Source organism: Gavialis gangeticus, unplaced genomic scaffold (assembly GCF_001723915.1).
Source record: "Gavialis gangeticus isolate Ggan-Ray unplaced genomic scaffold, GavGan_comp1, whole genome shotgun sequence".
NCBI classification, from domain to species: Eukaryota; Metazoa; Chordata; order Crocodylia; family Gavialidae; genus Gavialis; species Gavialis gangeticus.
Window position 1 is genome coordinate 13,360,728 of NW_017729015.1, and position 17,214 is coordinate 13,377,941.

Genomic DNA, 17,214 nt, shown 5'->3' on the forward strand with positions numbered 1-17,214 from the left:
ATGTAAAAGAACCTCTCGCAAGCTAAACCCAAAGGTGGCATGGGACAGCAGTGTGGCATCCAAGTGACCCAGTGCCACAAAACCCCCTGCATGTGGGACTGGATTGGGATCAGGTCCTTTGCTGATGCTTAGAGCAGAATCCAGCTATTGTGCATGGCACCTAGGATCCATCCACTTTACTCTTTCCCCAGCGGGACCCCTGCCTACAGCATTAGGGGGTTGAGATGCACTCAACCCAGATAGTGGAGGACAGTAGAGCAACCTAAGAGAAGGTAGCAGAGCCAACAAGCAACGTGGTTCACTCTTAGCATCACTCCCCAGGAAGCAAAAGTTTTTTGTGATACCTGAAGAGCTACGATGGAGGGGAGGCCTTACCAAACCATCTCAAAATGCACGTATTTCCCACCCACTCCTTTCTCAGCCATACAGTGGAGCAGTCTCTTAAGGGCATGGACAGACAGACACGCATTTGCACTGTTTTAAAGAGGGAAGACCTACCACTCGAGATGATTTCGGCTGCTCTGGTATAACTGTTTAGTCTATGTGTCTCAGTCCTGCAGTAAGTGAAGCTAAACTATAATGATATATCCCGTAATCAATGGGGTCAGGTATTACTGTGAGTAAAACTAAACTATTATGATTTATCCCATAATAAGTGGGGTCAGGTATTACTGTCTCGCCTTACTTACTGTGGGATTGTTTTGTGAATTCAGCGGTACCATGATCAGTTCCCATCCTTCCTTTACGAGAGCATTTAATCTGTCCTTGCCCACAGAGGTGGGCAGCTGGAGGAGCCCTTGCAGGCTGTGGGTTTTGTTTGCCCGTGTGGTTAGTGCCAGAGGATGCTAGGTGGAGCCGATCAAAAGATAGGCACTTTATTTTTCGTGTGAATCTTTATCCAAAAAAAATCATTTCTGGGTGGTTGATTTTTGTGGGAATGTTTCTAAATGTTTCCACCTGCTCCTGCTCCAGCTTCTTCCTTATTTATGGTCTAGTGCAGGGGTGCGTGACCTATGGGCCAGATCCAGCTCACAGAGCCATGCCCTGTGGCCTGAAGTCCCCACGGGGCTGAAAGTTTGGCAGTGGAAGAGCACTGGCACCAATTGCTGCTCCCCTGCTGCCAGATTTCTGGACCTGTGGGGAGCCTCTGGGTCAAATAACACACTGGCTCGGGGCTCGCTAAAGGCAGTGCAGGGCCTGATCCAGTGATGCAGGGCCCCAGGGAGGCAGAACAGGCTGAAGAAGGTGGCATGGGGCCCTGATCTGGTGGCATAGGGTCAAGGGAGGTAGCACAGGGCCTTATCCTGGGTCAAGGGGTCTGCTCTGACCTAGAAACTGGCCCTGAGCCACTCATCCAGCCCATGGACCCAAAAGGTTGAGCACTACTGGTCTAGTGCAGCAGTGCCCAACCTTCTGGTCCTGCAGGCTGGGTAAATGGTGTGGGGCTGGTCCACAGGCCCAGTCTGGTCTGTGGGCCTGATCTGGTATGTGCAAACTCTTGGCCCCAAATGGAACCCGGCATCCAGCCCTGGCCCCAATCCTGACCTCACGCATCCCAGATTGGGCCTGCTGCTGCTGCTGCTGCCGCTGTTCCAGCCCCACGTGCGCCAGTGGGATCTTGTTCCCAGGGCCAGGACTTGGAAGTTCAGCGGCAGGGGAGCAGTGACACTGCTAATTGTCACCACTCTCCTGCCACTAAATTTCCATCCCTCCAGGGAGCCTAACAGGCCAGATCCCATGAGCCTGTGGGGAAGCGGGGGAGATTGAGCACCCCATGTCTAGTGAGTCATGAGCCCCTGCTATGTTTTTGCTGATGTCTACTGAAAAATGATGCTGCCCAGCCTGAGATGCCAGAGTACCAACCCCTGCAGGAGTTTTGTCTAATCAGATAATCACGTGCAGAAATGCCAGGCGGATTGTGTCGTATTTTTTGTCCATGCCGTAATGTGCCCCGGTTGCCTTGTGTTGGAACAGCCAAGGCACGAGAGACTGAAATAGCCACACGTCTTCTTGTTAGTACAGATTATTTAGATAGCGACTATATCGCCCATGGGAAAGGAAGGTGTGAACTATTCTTTTAAACTGTATGATTGGGCTATTGGGCCAAAAGTGGGCATAGAGGCAAAGCTCTGATGTGCTCTCATGACCATCCTCCCTATCTAGGCCCTTTATAATGCTGTGTGTTTCTCTTTTTCCTTTTAAGATCCTACTCTCACCACATGTGTGGATCCTGGTGTGCCTCTCTTTGGGATGCAGAACAGCTCCCAAGGTTATCAGGTAATGCTGTCTTGCATCGCTCCACACCCTTGGGGTAAGCAGACAGGATGACAAAGTGCACCAGGTCTCTGGTGGGCTTTGAAGGCTGAGCCTGCAAAAAGATTTGCAAGCGCTATGCTAACATATGCAAATGCCATAAGCGTGCACTTTGATGGATGTAAAACTGGATGTGATGGAGGAGATCAGCTGTAAATCTGATGTCACTCTATTTCCTGTGATGCTGGGTGAAATCCTAGCCCTGGTGAAGTCAGGGAGAAGACGCCCATTGATTTGAGCTGGGTCACGATTTCTAGACTGATATTTGGATAATGCGTTAATAATTTGCGATGCACGTCTCGAACTGCCGCATAAAAATAAAAAAATGGAAGGCCGCCTGTAGAAAAATAGACTGAAAAAATGTTTCCGAGGGCACTGATTGTAGGAGTTTTTACATTGCTGTGCTTAAATAGCAGAAACCAGATTAAAAAAGAGCAGGTTTTAAATGGTATAATTGAAATTTGGAGTCAAGAATGCTTGTGTGTGTGTGTGCCACATTTGCTTTTTTAAATGGGAACATTTTTTACCATGATGGAGACCTAAATAAAGTAGCATCATGCTGATAGTCTCTGAGAAACAGAAAGTGAATCTGACCAGCCCAGTTACATTCCTAGTACACTTTTCAGATTCCCAAGCCCATGATGACCTTTATATTATAAATAACAGATGTTTCCCATGGTTAGCAGTATTCTTTATTTTGAATGTCCACCTAAATATGTATGAGAAGCTTGGACGTAATCATTGTTCCTTGAGAGGAGAATAATGATTTCTTGGGCATTGGTATGGCTCCTGCCAAAACAGGGCCCTGATCTTGTTGGGGCCTGTGGGAGCACCTCGAACAGCTAATGCAAAAGCAGGTAAAGAACTGGACATGAATGCTAATGCAATTCTATCCCTGGATTATTTTGGAGGCAAAATGCATTGTTTTGGTGAGAAAAGTGATTCCAGTTTTGAAACATTTCAGCCGCCTGTAGAACTCATCTTGCAGGGATGCCAGTTTGGGGGCAAATACATGACATACAAACCACGCTCCCCATTAAAACTTATCTTGCCAGTTTGGGGGCAGATACATGACATACAAACCACGCTCCCCATTGCAACTGACACAGCTGTATGAACAGTTAAGCAAAAATGAAGGTATCCCAAAGGTTTCAAATGCCCTGGGATTGGCAGCATATCACTTTTAAAAAAAAATTAATTTTCACATTACACTGTCTTCCCCTGCGATAGGTGGGAAGCATTATATTCTTCAAGTGCCAGAAGGGTTACCTGCTCCAAGGATCCACCACCAGAACGTGTCTCCCCAACCTGACGTGGAGCGGAGCGCAGCCTGACTGTGTCCGTAAGTGTTGGAGGGGGAGCCTTGTCTCTCGCCTTGCTCCTTTGCTTTACAAAGTGAATCCCTGGCTGCTCCAGTGAGAGATTTGGAAAGAGGGAGTCTCAAAATATCACGGAGCCAAAGGGGACCACACTGCCACTTCTTTGTTGATGTGGACACACTAGATCTCATTGGCAGCCAGCTTGATTTTTTATTCCACCCCTTTAGAGAAAGCTCTTGACCTTGCATTGTGGTGGGGCTTTGTTTGTGGCACACTTTGCACAACCCAATGATATTCTAGTCATGACCACAAAAAAAAATCTCAGTTTTCATGAACCAGTTCAGCCAAAAGACCTGTAGAGTAGATGATTTTTCCCCTGCTTTGAAAGGTGTGAGATTCCTCAGCTCCCACCCCAGCTCAAAGAAAGTATCTACATACTGCAGCTCACCACCCTGTTAAGCTCCTAAAGGACCGGGAAGTTCGTCATGCCCCAGCATGAGTTAAATCTCAGCCCCAGGGTCCTGTTCTCTCCCTTTCTGCTAGGTTGTATTTGAATCTGTTCTTTGCCTTCTTCAGTGAATAATTTTCCCATTTGCTCTCCCCAGTCCAAGATGGACTTGTCTAAGATAGCTGAATTGGTTGCGAGTCATTTAAAATCCTTGACATGCAGAATCAAAGCTGCACATATACTGCTCCACTGCGCTGGAAGGGACCGGTGATTCTCTGTAACTTACTTTTGTAATTAGATTCCCTGACTCTTGGATAGGAAGATTGTAGGTATAAAGCAGCAAATACAGCTGTAAGTGGTAGTAGGCTGGTGCTCACAAGAATTGAAACAAAGATGTGCCTGCAGCTGACCTGTGACAGTGAGAAATGCTAAGTTGTCATCTCTTGGTTTTTCATAAAGCTTCCTAGTTCAGTGCAGTTTGCAGGGGTAATATTAGGTGCAGTTACTGGTCACACACTGAAGACTAAAACACAGTGATTAGAGCCTTTGCCATTTGTGCTCTGTGTTACCTTGGGTAGGTCATTGAGACTGTCTGTAACTTAGTTTTACTATCTTTAAATGGTATGATGATGATGACGACGACGATGATGATGACATATCAGGGAGAGGATTGAAAATTCAGTGAGGTTTGGAAAAAGGCTGTGAGGTCCACAGAGGAGAATTCAGAGCAAGGATCAGGGGAAGCTTCTTGGCTTTACGAGTTGTGTAGTCACCCCTCAAGGAAAGCGGTGGCATATTGAACAGGCCGGGATGGAGCCAAACAGGAACACAGACTAAAAGGGTAGTGAGCAACGGTAGGAATCACAAGCACTCAGCCCCTCTGAGGATTTGCCCCTGTGATTCTGCAGACAGGTTGGTGTGTGGGTTTATTCAGGCAGCCCATCTGAAGGAGGCAAAATAAGGAGAGACTCTATCACTCAGTAGCTGTCTAGCACTACCGGTATAGCTACAGCCTTATCATGATTTAATGTTCTTCTGCAAAGGCAGCAGGATTTGCCTTCAGGCAAGTCATCTATCTGCATGTTTACATGGTGACTTGATGTTGGGGACAAGGCCAAAGAAGGCATAGAGGAGATGACAAGATGTTCTTGCTTTCAAGAGCAGTCATGCTCAGGAAAAGGGACTGCATGGACATGGTTCCTCCTTGCTCGGTGTCGTTTGCTCCCTGTATGGCTGCTTTGGAGCATAAGCTGGTTTGTCTCAGCCGTCCCCGGTCCTCCAGTGACTTTTCATTGTTCCAATGAACAATGAATCTTTGCCCCTGGCAAAGACCTTTGCCCCTGGCAAGGACAGAAACCTGGGGGAAAAGTTCTTAAGTGTCAGGGAGCTGAAAGAGTTTGAGGCACCATTGATAAGAAACTATTGACCGAGGTACAAATGGATTGGGTTTGACTGGGAAGTTTACATGGTAGCCCAAGTGACTTTTCTGGCCCTATGTGCACTTTCAAGTATTTCAAGTGGAATCCCATTATTTATTGACGTCACCATGGCCGGGTGAACACAAGCTTTGCTTGTGGCTGGATCTGGGGATGCCCAAACAGTTTTAATACTACAAAAAGTAGTGGCCATCTAACTACGGAGGCAAGTGGGTTTGGCCTGTCAGATTCCCGTAGCATGCAAGCATGTCAAACGCAGCGAGAGGCAACAGAAAGTGTTGAGCAGGAAGGAACTTCACTGGGGACCACCTTGACCTCGCTGAAGTCCATGGCATTCGCCCCTTCCACGTAGATCCAGGCAGGGCTTCTAACCTAGACCATTGCTCATCTTTCAGCTCACCACTGTAAGCAGCCCGAGACCCCGTCCCATGCTAACGTAGGTGCTCTGGATTTGCCCTCCCTGGGCTACACCTTGATCTACTCTTGTCAGAGTGGGTTCTATCTCACTGGAGGATCTGAACATCGGACTTGCAAAGCAGATGGCAGCTGGACAGGAAAACCACCCATTTGCCTTGGTAAGAGCCCCAGGTTGCTATGGGGGGTGGGAATAGAGGTGTTGGCTCAGGTTTAGTCTTGGTACCCATCTCACAAAGAGATGATCCAAGAGGAATTAGCTGTCTCCTCATGTGTGTTAGGTGGTGCTGCTGTGCTGGTCAGCATTTTGCTTAGTCTTATATGAATAATGTAGGGCCTGATCCAACTCCAGATGAACTTGAGAAAGAGCGCCAAAACCTGCCATGCCAGCTAAATGCAGCTTGCAGACACCAGACTAGCAGTTAGTGGAGATTATGTGCATTACTTGCATCAGCCTTTGATGAAATTCCCGCTAGAATCAGGCCTCTCACAGAAATGCAAATCGAGGATGCTGAACAGGCCCCCAGCTCCCGGGGGCCTGCTCACCGTCTTTTTTGAGGTGCTGCTAACTAGGGGTGTGCAGCCGTGCCTGCAGGGGTGAGAAATGCTAGTCTGAGACATGTATCTCTATATCTGGCTGCTCTTTTCTTCACCGTAACAAATATCTGAGCTTTGGGAAGCAAGTAGGAAGCAGTTCCCACTCATCTATCACGAGCTGCCCCAAGGAAAATGACTTAACCGTATTTCAGCATCCCATCCTATTAATCTGCCGCGGGTTTGCTTCTTCTTTCTAGCTGATATTCGACCTAGTGGAAGACCAGTTGGCACTGCTCGAGATCCACCCCTTGCAAAAGTGTCAGGTACTGTAGTGCGGCCGCTCATTCCAGGGGAGGCGTTGAGATGTAATCTGAACAAGAGGAATGTGGAATTGCAAAGTGGTAATAAGTGATACCACAGACCCTCTTACAATGGCTCTGCTCCAAATTCTATCAGAGATGTAAGAAGCCACTGAGGCTGCTCCCTGCCTTTCTTCTATGGTGGTAACAACCACAGACACACTCTGCGGGGTTTGGAGGTGGCTGTACACTTGGGTTGCTATTCTCATAAACACCTAAGGGAGACGAGAGCCCCAAGCTCTGCTGAATCTCCCTTAAGCGTCTATGAAAATACCAGCCCCATGCATTCCTTCAAACGAGAGCTGGTTTGGGTTTTTTTAATGATAAACATTTGTATTTTGAAAATAAAAAACCACGTGGAACTTTTTTTTTTTTTTTTTTTTACTGCTAAGAAGGTTTTCCGTTGGTTTCTAACTTGCTGCACTTAGAATTTCTCATGCCATTTTGCTGGACTCAACTTTGCAAACTTTGCACAACCCCCCCCCCCCCCCCCCCCCAAACAGTTTGATTTTTTTTCTAAAGATCATTTTTAAATGTGTTTTGGCTGAGCCTGAAAACCAGCCACTGCATCCTTAGATAAATTCATTCCTTCGAATCTGTCTGTTGTTTGCCTTCTTTTCTTCCCCAGAGACTTTCACAGTATGAAATCATTACCAGTGATAACAGAGCACTAGCCCTGAATTCATTCAACTCTTCTCAAATAACCCTCCTTCCTCCCTGCCTTGCTGTCCCCAGTTCCTGCTGATGTGTTTGCGAAGAATTCCCTGTGGAAAGGCTCTTATGAATACATGGGGAAGAAGCAGTCGGCGATGCTCTCTGTCACCAGCTTCGATCCTGCCACCAGTAAAGTCAATGCCACCTTGATAGATCACAGTGGTGTGAAACTACAGGTGTCAGGTAAGCAGGCCAAGAATGGCAGTGCCGACTACTGATCTGTGCTCACCCTGGCAGGTGCAGTCGCTTGCTGACAAAAAGTGGCTGCTTGAGTCGATGAGCAGAGGAGAATTATTGTTTGGTTTTGTGAATGCGTATTGATCGCCTGCTGGCTCTTCAGCAAAACCACAGCGCTCCGAAACCCCCCTTCTCGGAGAGGTTCGTAGGGACCCAAGTGTTGGACTTGACCTTGCTTGCCCAGGGCAGAGGCAGGATTCCAGCTGCAAGCCAGGCCTTGAACTCAGACAGTCCCATTAAGCTCCATTCCCTTTCTACTGCAGTGACAGATCCACAATTAGTTAACGCTAATGAAGTAAAATGGTGTAAACACCTCTTTGTTCGCTATCCCCTGTTTGGTGCTTTTCTCCTAATGAACTGGTTATAAAGCTTAAGCGCTGACGGCTCAGATTTTTTTTCCCCCGTTCTCCAGATGGTCTATTATCCTGCTGGGGTCCGTGGGGTGGTTTTTGTTCGGGTTTTATCACTTCACAGTGACATGCTTATATGGTGCAGGAGTTGTTTCTTACATTGGGAAGACAATGTTATTGCTTAAGCATCTCTGAGTTCAGGTAGAGAGCTTGCTAAAGCGACTGCAAACCTCCAGAAATGTTGGGATCTCGGACTATTTGTTGCACTGTTTGGGTTTAAATGGGGCGTGAGGCAGGGTTGCTAGACCACAGATCTCTGGTTACTCTCACACCCCATGCTGTCTTGCAGGTATCTACAAGAGAGAAGATGTCCACCTCCTGCTTCAGGTTTATCAGATAACAGGCCCGGTGGAAAACTTTGTTAACAAGTTCAAGAATGATAAATGGGCTTTAGACGGGCACGTAAGTATTTCAGCACCAGTTCAGGCATACGTACGTGGAGCACATAACTCTGGCGCTGAACTGTGGGTTAAGTAACACCTGCTTGTCCTCTCCCAGGTATTATCAGCAAGGTTCAGCTTTTAGTAACACACATCTCTGCCACTTGAGCTGGAGTAACTCATTTCACTTGGAGCACACTCTTGTCTTCTGGGAACCCAGCAGCTAAAAGGGGATGCAACGTGCTTTGCCACTGCAGTAGACTAGTGTTGCCCCAATGGCCTTTCTGCTATCCCCTTGAGGTCATATAGGTTTCTCATTATTCTCTGCTTTCAAATGGCTAAATCCTCTAGATAATCCTCTCCATGAATTCAATATTATATCCTGTGCAGTGTTGTATGTCCCGCCAACATCCAGCCAAAAAGAGCTAAGCTTTCCTTTTGAACTTGACTTCCCCGTGTCTCCGGGAGGTCCATACTCCTTTCAGAGGCTTACAAAAGTGGGTCTACAAGAAGCCGCCTGTTGACTGACCAGTTAGTGCACTAGCTGTTTTTTTAACACTGCTGGGTCAGCAATGGAAACCCTAGTTGTTACAAACAATATCCCCCACCTCCCCGCAGGAGCCGAGTTTTTAACAAGCTGTTGGGTGGCTGCGCCTTCTTCAAAATGCACCCATCTTCTCATGCAATTTAAACTGAATTAATGCTATGCATAAACTTCAAAGAGATTGCAGATATGAAGCAACTTCTGCTCATAAACAGATGGCTAATGGAGGGTCTGGAGTAAAATCCCGCTGCCTCGCTCCTCAAGTCGTTGTCGGGAGCCAAGCGCTAAACCTCATCTGCTGCAGTGAACGGCATATAAACACGAGTTTGTTGGTCTTGTTTTACGGCACAGCTTTCTCCTCCAGCAGGCTCAAGGGTGGGCTGTTTAATGCCACTCTACACGTTCAGACAGAATCACGTCACAAACGCAAACTTTACTGGGCCGGAGAACTCGGCACAGAGCTCACTATGGGGCTGAGTCCCCCTAAACGGTACCAGTCTATACAATTAAAGCTGGAAATACAACTACAGAGATAGCCAGCGCGGGGCTTCAGGTTTCTCACTGGCTTATCTTAAAACTTCAGGATTTTCTTTCGAGCCCCGATCACAACTGACTCAGGAATCGGAGAGGCAAGCTGGTTCCCTTTCTGTATCTCTTCTCCTGGCCCTTAATAAATGTTCTGCAGCTTGGAGCTTTGCCTGGTAATTGTATCGATGCTATTTGAAGCCCAAAGCAGCTCGGACTCCGGCTTTTGTTGGCTCTGCAGGACCAGAAGGAACAAAGCATTGGTTGTAGCCAGGAGGCCAACAGTGCAAGTGGCTACGGTTAAAGTTCACAAGAGATCTGTGCGTTGCTTAAGCCCTCAAAATCAGGCTTAAAGTGGACTTCAGCGGTGTATGGTCCTGGTACTGCACAGAGTTTAACGTTGCTTGCAGAAAGGGTATGTGCTGAGTAAGGGAGAGCATCGTTTGTGCACAGGCACGTTGCTAATTTTAACCCAGCATCTCATTAGTCTCTGTCACGAATATTTTGCTAAGCTGATCTTTGTGAGTAATTGTGCCCAAGTCTCTGCTGCTTACTGTTTTCTCAATATGCCCCTTTCTTCCCCTCCCCTCCACACACATGCATTGTATCATCAGGATACAACGAAGTGAGGGAGATCCAGACTCCCTTATAAATATGATTTCCTTTTCACAATCCCAGGTCTCATCGGAGTCTTCAAGCGGCACCTTTGTGTACCAGGGCTTTGTACGCGGCGAAGGGTTTGGGCAGTTTGGCCTTCAGAGATTTGGTAAGCTTTATTATTATTTTATCATTCCAGATCACTTGAGTTTTGGCACTGGTGACAGCTTTGTAATGCCAGGCATTTTACCATTCTTGTGTGTGTGCTTCAAGTAGGACGGGCCAAGCCTGCAGCTGATGTCAACTGGCTTAGTCCTATCGATGTCCTTGGAGCTGCACTTACGAGTGAAGTTCCATGTGACACTTAGACCACACTAATAGCACGTAAAATGTGACCGTGCACACATTAAAGCTCTTTACTGTGCCCTCTGAGGGTCTCCGAGATATGACATACCAGGCAAGGGTTAGCTGCGGGCTGTGCTACCTAGCTTGTATTAGGGTAACTTCAGTCTGCTCCATGGAGATCAAGTGAGTAATCTGTAGTCCTCCAGCATCCCAGGATGCACCAGTCTCTGTGTCCTCATCCCCCACACCAAACACACACACCCTGAGCAGGGAGAGAGCCCAGATGCCCTGTCTCTTAGCCATGCCCCTACTCACCAGTCCCCCTAATGGCAAGACACAGCTGTGCAGGCAAGAAAGTATTGAACCCTAACGCCCGACTGCTCAAGGCATGTCCAACTTCAACACTGCTTAACGCTCCACAAATTTAGTATGGGCTAAGTGCAAGATGTAACCTCACCCTAAATTACACCAGGTGGGGAGCTGGCTTGGTAGTCCTCACCAATTCGGTTGTTTGAGATATAGACACTGATGCCGCCTCCTTCCCGCAGCTGGGACAGAGATAAGCTCGAGTGATTTCCTACTTGCATCCTAGCCATGGCATCCCTCCAGCAGCGAGACCAGTCGAGGATTAGGGCTTTCATTCAAGGGGAGGGCAAGAAGATAAATATCTGTAATGAACTCAAAGAAATATGCATCCCACAAGGTCTGCTTGCTTGGGATACAGGAGATTTCCTGGGGTGAGATTCCTGGCACCACTGGAAGCCAGGACAAAATTCTCCTTTGCCAGCCAAAAACCCAAAGACGCAGCATAAAGAGCGTTGTCCAGTGGAGAGAGGACTAGTCTCGCAGTCAGGATACCTGGGTCTGTCGTTGTCCCACTATGCGATCCTGAGCCTATTCACCCCACCTATATAAAGGTAATTCTGCATCGCGACAGGTGCTGGAAGTTAGTTACCGATTCCAATACACTCGTATGCTGTAGTAAAAGGAGGACAACGAGCAAGGGTCTCTCCAGAATATGAACAGCCAGGCTGGCTTGGAGAACACCATCCAAAGGGCTCATTAGGATGCTGTTTGCTAGTATTTAGGGCATGATTAGCCACTCTGTGTGCAACCATATAAGCAGCAGCCCCGCTGCCCCTCTTCCACATCTGTCTACAGTCATCTAATTACTAGTGGACCAGCACTAACGTGGGAACCCAGGGAGCAGGATGGGGACTGGAGACATGTGCTGCATTTCCTTCTTGCTAAAGCCAGGCACTTTACTTCTTTTTAAAGAGTGCTCAAGAGAGCCATGTGCTATTTGTTTATTGTTATAGCCCTTGTATTCTCCCCGAATACAAATCACCCTTGCAGAGGCTCCTTGCTGGGGTAGTGTGTCCACAAGGCTCTTTGAGTGAAGCTTTAAGGATGCTGAGATTTACTAAATAACACTGACATAAAAGTATCTTGCATTTATATATAATATCTTTCAACCCATCAATGTCTAGGGTGCTTCACACGCCGCAAGTGAGCACTTGCCGTGCACTGGATGTGGGCCCACAGCAAAACAATGATCTGAACCATCCTATCTTTATGGGGAGCTTCGATCCCATCTGCCCCGTGCGGTTTGGCCAGATCTTTAATATAGCCAGACATGCACACGAAGGAATTGCTCACCCTGCCACTGAAATGCAGCCACCTCTGGGGTGAAACGCATCACTCATTGAATTCAGCTCAGTCATTTGAGACAGAGCATGTTGCTCACATGCAATTTAGCGAGGTGGGAGAGGTCATTTTCTATGTCCCAGCACACAGCTGGCCATGTCCAAGACTAAACCTCTTGGACAGCATCTTCAAATTGAGCTGCCTAAGTCTGTATTGAAGCTGATAGGCAAGTGCCCTCGTTTTGCAATACAAAGGCATCAAGGAGAAAGGGTAAAAAATGTCACGAGCATCTGAGTGAGTCGGGTGTCCAAGTGTCATTATCTTTCAATGACTCCTGACTCACTTAGGCACTTGTGAAAATTATACCCTAGTGCCTCCTGATCCTGTGGCTTTCAGCGGGAGCTGTAAGTGCTCAACCCCTCTGAAAATCAGAGCCATTTGATTTGTGGCCGTGAAGCCCCTTGACTCCTTTTCAGAGCCTGAAGGAGCAGAGGGCTGGGAGGGCCGTCCTGCGTCACTGAGTCTGACTGCCTGCTATCCCGGGCCCCTGTGCGACGCAAGCCCTTTCACGAACGGATCAGGCTTCCACTGCTCCCGCCGGGAGACTCTTCCAGGATTCGCGTCTCCGACAGGCAGAAACTTTCTTCTAATTTACAGGCTGGCTTTATACATGCAGCCAGTTGATTCTTGGCCCACGCTGGGGTTCAGCTTAAATCGCTCTTCTCCCTCCGAGGCGTGCACCCCGATTGCCATATAGAGAGCAGTTGGATGCCCTCTTAGCTTCTTTTTCTCCAGGCTAAACAAGACAAGTCCCTTTAACCTCTTCTTAACCCTTACCTTGACCAACTCAGCTCTCTTCTGCACCTGTTCCCATTTGCATCCCTCTTTCTGGAGCGTGGGTGGCCAGAAGCACGTACAATATTGCAGATGAGATGTCACCAGTGCCTTCTGCAATGACATTTCTGCTCCTGGAAGTAGCTTGCCTGATATAGTCTATGATTGCATTTGCTGGGGTTTTTTACAGCTGTGCTGGTTCAGAGCTACCTGATTGACTAATGCATCCAGGGTTTTCTTCACTTCTGTTGTTTCCACTTAAGGGAGCCTCCGTTTTTAAGACCCCATAACCAGAATTGAGTCAGAAGGCAAGTTCCTCAGAAAAAAAAAAAGAAGCCTGCCTTTAGGGTCCAACCAGTCCAGAGACCTTCTCAAAATTGCTCTCAAAACGGATAAACCAAAGGGGCTCGTGTCATCCAGGCCCTGTGGTGGTGGCTGGGAGCCAACAGAGTAATGAAGCGGCATTGGTTCTCGATGAGATGTTTTTCTTCAAAGCTTTTCCCAGAGGCATCGGCCATTTCTGTTTTATAAAGAGTAGCAAACTGACAAGCCGCTGTAATTGTCACCGTGGCTTTATGTGCAGCAGAACTAGAAACCAGCATGTTGGAAGCTGTGCAGTTTATCCTCGTGGCTGGGTGCCAGCTCCTCCTAAAACAGGACGGGGTTGCACGCGGCTTGCATCGCAGGCCCCCAGCCCGGAGTCACTGCCATAAAGCTCGGGAGAGATATCAATAAACTATTTGGGAGAGGGATGGTAGAAGCAGGCTCATGAGACATCTCGGGAAGTTCCCCTCTTCCACGGGAAAGGAGGGCCCTTGAAGGTGCCTTGGTTTCGCCCCCAAAATTGGAAGCCAGTTGCTTTTGCAAATGTTGTCCTTTGCACTACTTCATTCCTTTAAGCCCCAAAACCAGGGCAGCGATTAGCAGTACCTAGACTCCTGGCAGCCCTGGATGAACTTTTAGTATCAGGCCCCTCCCTTTGCCAGAGATAACGATCATTATCATTTTTAAATTACCATTTTGGGGTCCCCTTTCTGTCTGCACCCCAGGCAGCTGCCTGGTTCGCCCATGCCTGTGTCCGGCCCTGAGAGACCGGGGATCAAGCCACAGGTTTCCTGCATGTCCTTACAAGTCACTCAGGCCCAAACCCTCCAAGATATTGAAGCATCTAACAATAGACATTTGGGATCAAAATCCTGTGGCAGGATCTGTGCTTTAGCTTCTCCATGCCTCCCTTCTCCATCGGTACAATGGAGTTAATAGTCCCCACTGCACTTCCTGGGCATGCTGAGAGCACAAATCCTGTAACGACTGCAGGGCTTCAAACAGTGACCAGAGCAGCATAGCCACATTCATGTAGCGATTTGCTTGGGGTGCGATGAGTCCAGCGGAGAGCAATACAGGTAGATGCGGCCTAAGGTAACTAGCATCTGAAGTCGTTTGAGAACCAGGGATGATCCTGCTGAATGGGGTAGGCTGAAAATTTCAAGCCTGTGTGATCGTGTTACAGTGATGGTCCAGGATGTGCCAAGCTGTGATGGGCCGGGCATCCCACAAGCCTGCGTGATCAATTTTAGCACCTACGCAAACAGCCTTGCTGTGAAATGAGGAATGTTTTTTGTTTTTTTAAATGGCTGGTAGTCTAAATGCCTGAGTCTCATTTTTCAAACAGGCTTTTGGGATCCAAAGTAGTCAATAGGATTTAGGGTCTTAAGAGCTGCTTTTGAAAATGAGACTGAAGCTAGAAAGAGCTGTCGCCAAATGAAGCGGATTGGCTGTACCGTGATGTGTCGGGGAACAGCTGTTCCTCTTCGCCAGGTGAAACACGTGGCTCTTTGTTTCACTCTTGATGGCGTGGGACAAGAGGCGATGGTATCATCTCTGGAGGCCACTCTGCTCGCCCAGACCCATCTGCCACAATCACAGGGGTGAGTCTGGGTGAGCAGGGAAAGCCAAGCAGGAGCTCCAGAGTTTGGGGGGCCCTTAAGCTCCCAGAGCACCTGGCCAGCGTGGCTGGAGAGCGTGAGCCGCTCAGGCTGCCTGTACTCTTCCATCACACAGCTAACAGGCATCTACCCCGAAGCCTGTTACTACCTTTTGCTGAACCACTGATTTTCCTGTGATGTGGCATGACAAAGAATAGGGGTGTCTATTTGTGCCTCCATAAAAACTGTTGTGGCAGCATAAATGAGATATCATTTAAGTCTCCCTTAAGTCTCTGAAAACCTCACCCCTAGACCTCCTGTGGCCTCGATTGGGAGTATCGTGTCTGGCACTCCTGCCTTGGAAAATCTCTCATTTGGTCCACCTTTAAAGCTTCAGAGCCTGAGCATTGGGGTGTTAATATTTCTAATTTTTCTACTTGCATCTCTGCTGGGTTTCTTTTCCCTTTCTCTTCTTTTTTACCATTGAATAAATGAGGAGACCTGGGCTCAGCAGCCTGCTCAGCTGTATCTTCAGTCTGGCCTGCATGTGAATCGGAGGATCCCCTTTGCTGTCCTCTGAGTCTTGTAGCTAACCTGTTCACTCACCAAGAAGGTAACATGAATCCGAGGAAGCCCCGTACCTTAGCAGCGGTGGTTTAAACCTATTTACTTCTCTTGCGTTGCAGACATCAGCATGATTGAAAACGATCCGGAATCAATAGGGCATCATTTTGCATCAAACAGCAGCTCCGTGGCAGCCGCCATTCTTGTGCCTTTCATAGCCCTGATTATTGCAGGGTTTGTGCTTTATCTCTACAAACACAGGTAGGTTTCAGGAGTGAGGCAATATAAAAAAAAATAATAATGCAGTCATTGCTGGGTTGCAAGGAGCAGTGTATGGAAAAAATGGGATTGAAAGAAGCTGGGTCATGTTGGAAATATTCATATTTGCAAGCTTGGCTTCAGAGACTTCCTGATAGTTCTGCTTTGTGATTTGGTTTGCAAGGTAAGGAAATACTGGAGCGGGGTTGGTTTTTTTTTTTTTTTTAAAAGGTCTGGGTAATTTTATGACTGCTAATAAGATTTGTAGCAATGCCAAGTGCGATAAGGAAAAGCAAATCTCATGCTACAGAGTTTAAGTTGATTCTGCAGCTATAGCAAAGAGACTTTTTTCTTGTGGTTTCTGTGTTATGGTGGAAAGTGTTACTGTGCTTTGAAACGTCTTCTACATTGGTCACAACCATCATGGGTTAGGACACTGTTGGCCACAAGGTCTGGGCCAGGGTGACAAATGCTAAGGATACTGCTGAGAACTCTGGATGCTGCATCCATGGGAAAGTTAAGATGATTTTTAGAAGTGTCTATGGGGTTTTCGGAGCACCAATCTGAGAATGTCAATTGGATTCATGTCCCTAAATGCCTTGTGCTTTTAAGTTTAGGGTGAGATTTCCAATTTGCTGGTGAGTGGATCATGGTTAGCTGCTTCACGCAGACTGAGGAAAATGAATGTCCTCCTTCTAGTGCTGTTCACCCTAACGTGTTCAGTTCAAACTCTGTGTGTAATTCACTCCTTTGAGCGAACATGTCAAAATCTGGCCTGGCTTCTTGTGAACATTTGGCCTGAATGGCCTAATTAAAAGTAGCAGCTGAGTTACCCAAAAAGCCAGTTGCTTGGCACCTTTCAGGATTAGACCCCTACGTAACATGCTCTGAGGTCCTGCAACATAATTCATCCTGCCACATTTTTTGGTCTCTGATCCTGTGCCATTTCCTGTGGCCCCAGTGCCTTAAAATGAACAAAATGCTTGAAGGGGGTGTGGGGAGGAAGGAGGTGAATTTGGCCTTGTTTCACTTCTAAGCGGGCAGTAGGATTGCTTCCCAATCTGAGTGCAACACCTTTTGCAGTTTCCTCTTACTGCTAGTGATCCTAGGCAGGATCCTCACCTGCTAGAAGTGATCATCGTTTAATGCAAATCAAGGGAATTGCACTAATTTGCACTGATCATTGGGGCCAAAATATTCTGAAATCGTTTGCCTTCCTCCACTGCTGAATGCTGTTGTGGAGCCACCAAGAAGGTGGACCTTGATGCAACAAGGCAGCCTCACATCGGCGCACCCATCCCTCCTTGTAGCTAATTCGTTAGACCTTCCCATACCGTTCCCTTCAGCCTCAGAGCTGGGTGAAACTGTCCCCTGACGTATGCTGCAACAGGAGTCCCGAAAACCTCTC

General features: G+C 47.7%; 1 protein-coding gene across 3 annotated transcripts in view; it reads left to right on the forward strand.

The window, feature by feature from the left end:
* CSMD2 (CUB and Sushi multiple domains 2) overlaps window positions 1–17,214 on the forward strand; it is a 795,490-nt gene that overhangs the window by 773,662 nt on the left and 4,614 nt on the right. For all 3 annotated transcript variants that reach the window (XM_019512241.1, XM_019512243.1, XM_019512242.1), the window contains 8 exons: window positions 2,204–2,277; window positions 3,544–3,655; window positions 5,912–6,091; window positions 6,725–6,790; window positions 7,562–7,723; window positions 8,477–8,589; window positions 10,315–10,402; window positions 15,671–15,809. In XM_019512241.1, coding sequence (XP_019367786.1) covers window positions 2,204–2,277; window positions 3,544–3,655; window positions 5,912–6,091; window positions 6,725–6,790; window positions 7,562–7,723; window positions 8,477–8,589; window positions 10,315–10,402; window positions 15,671–15,809 — 934 coding nt within the window. The remainder of the gene's footprint in view (window positions 1–2,203; window positions 2,278–3,543; window positions 3,656–5,911; window positions 6,092–6,724; window positions 6,791–7,561; window positions 7,724–8,476; window positions 8,590–10,314; window positions 10,403–15,670; window positions 15,810–17,214) is intronic.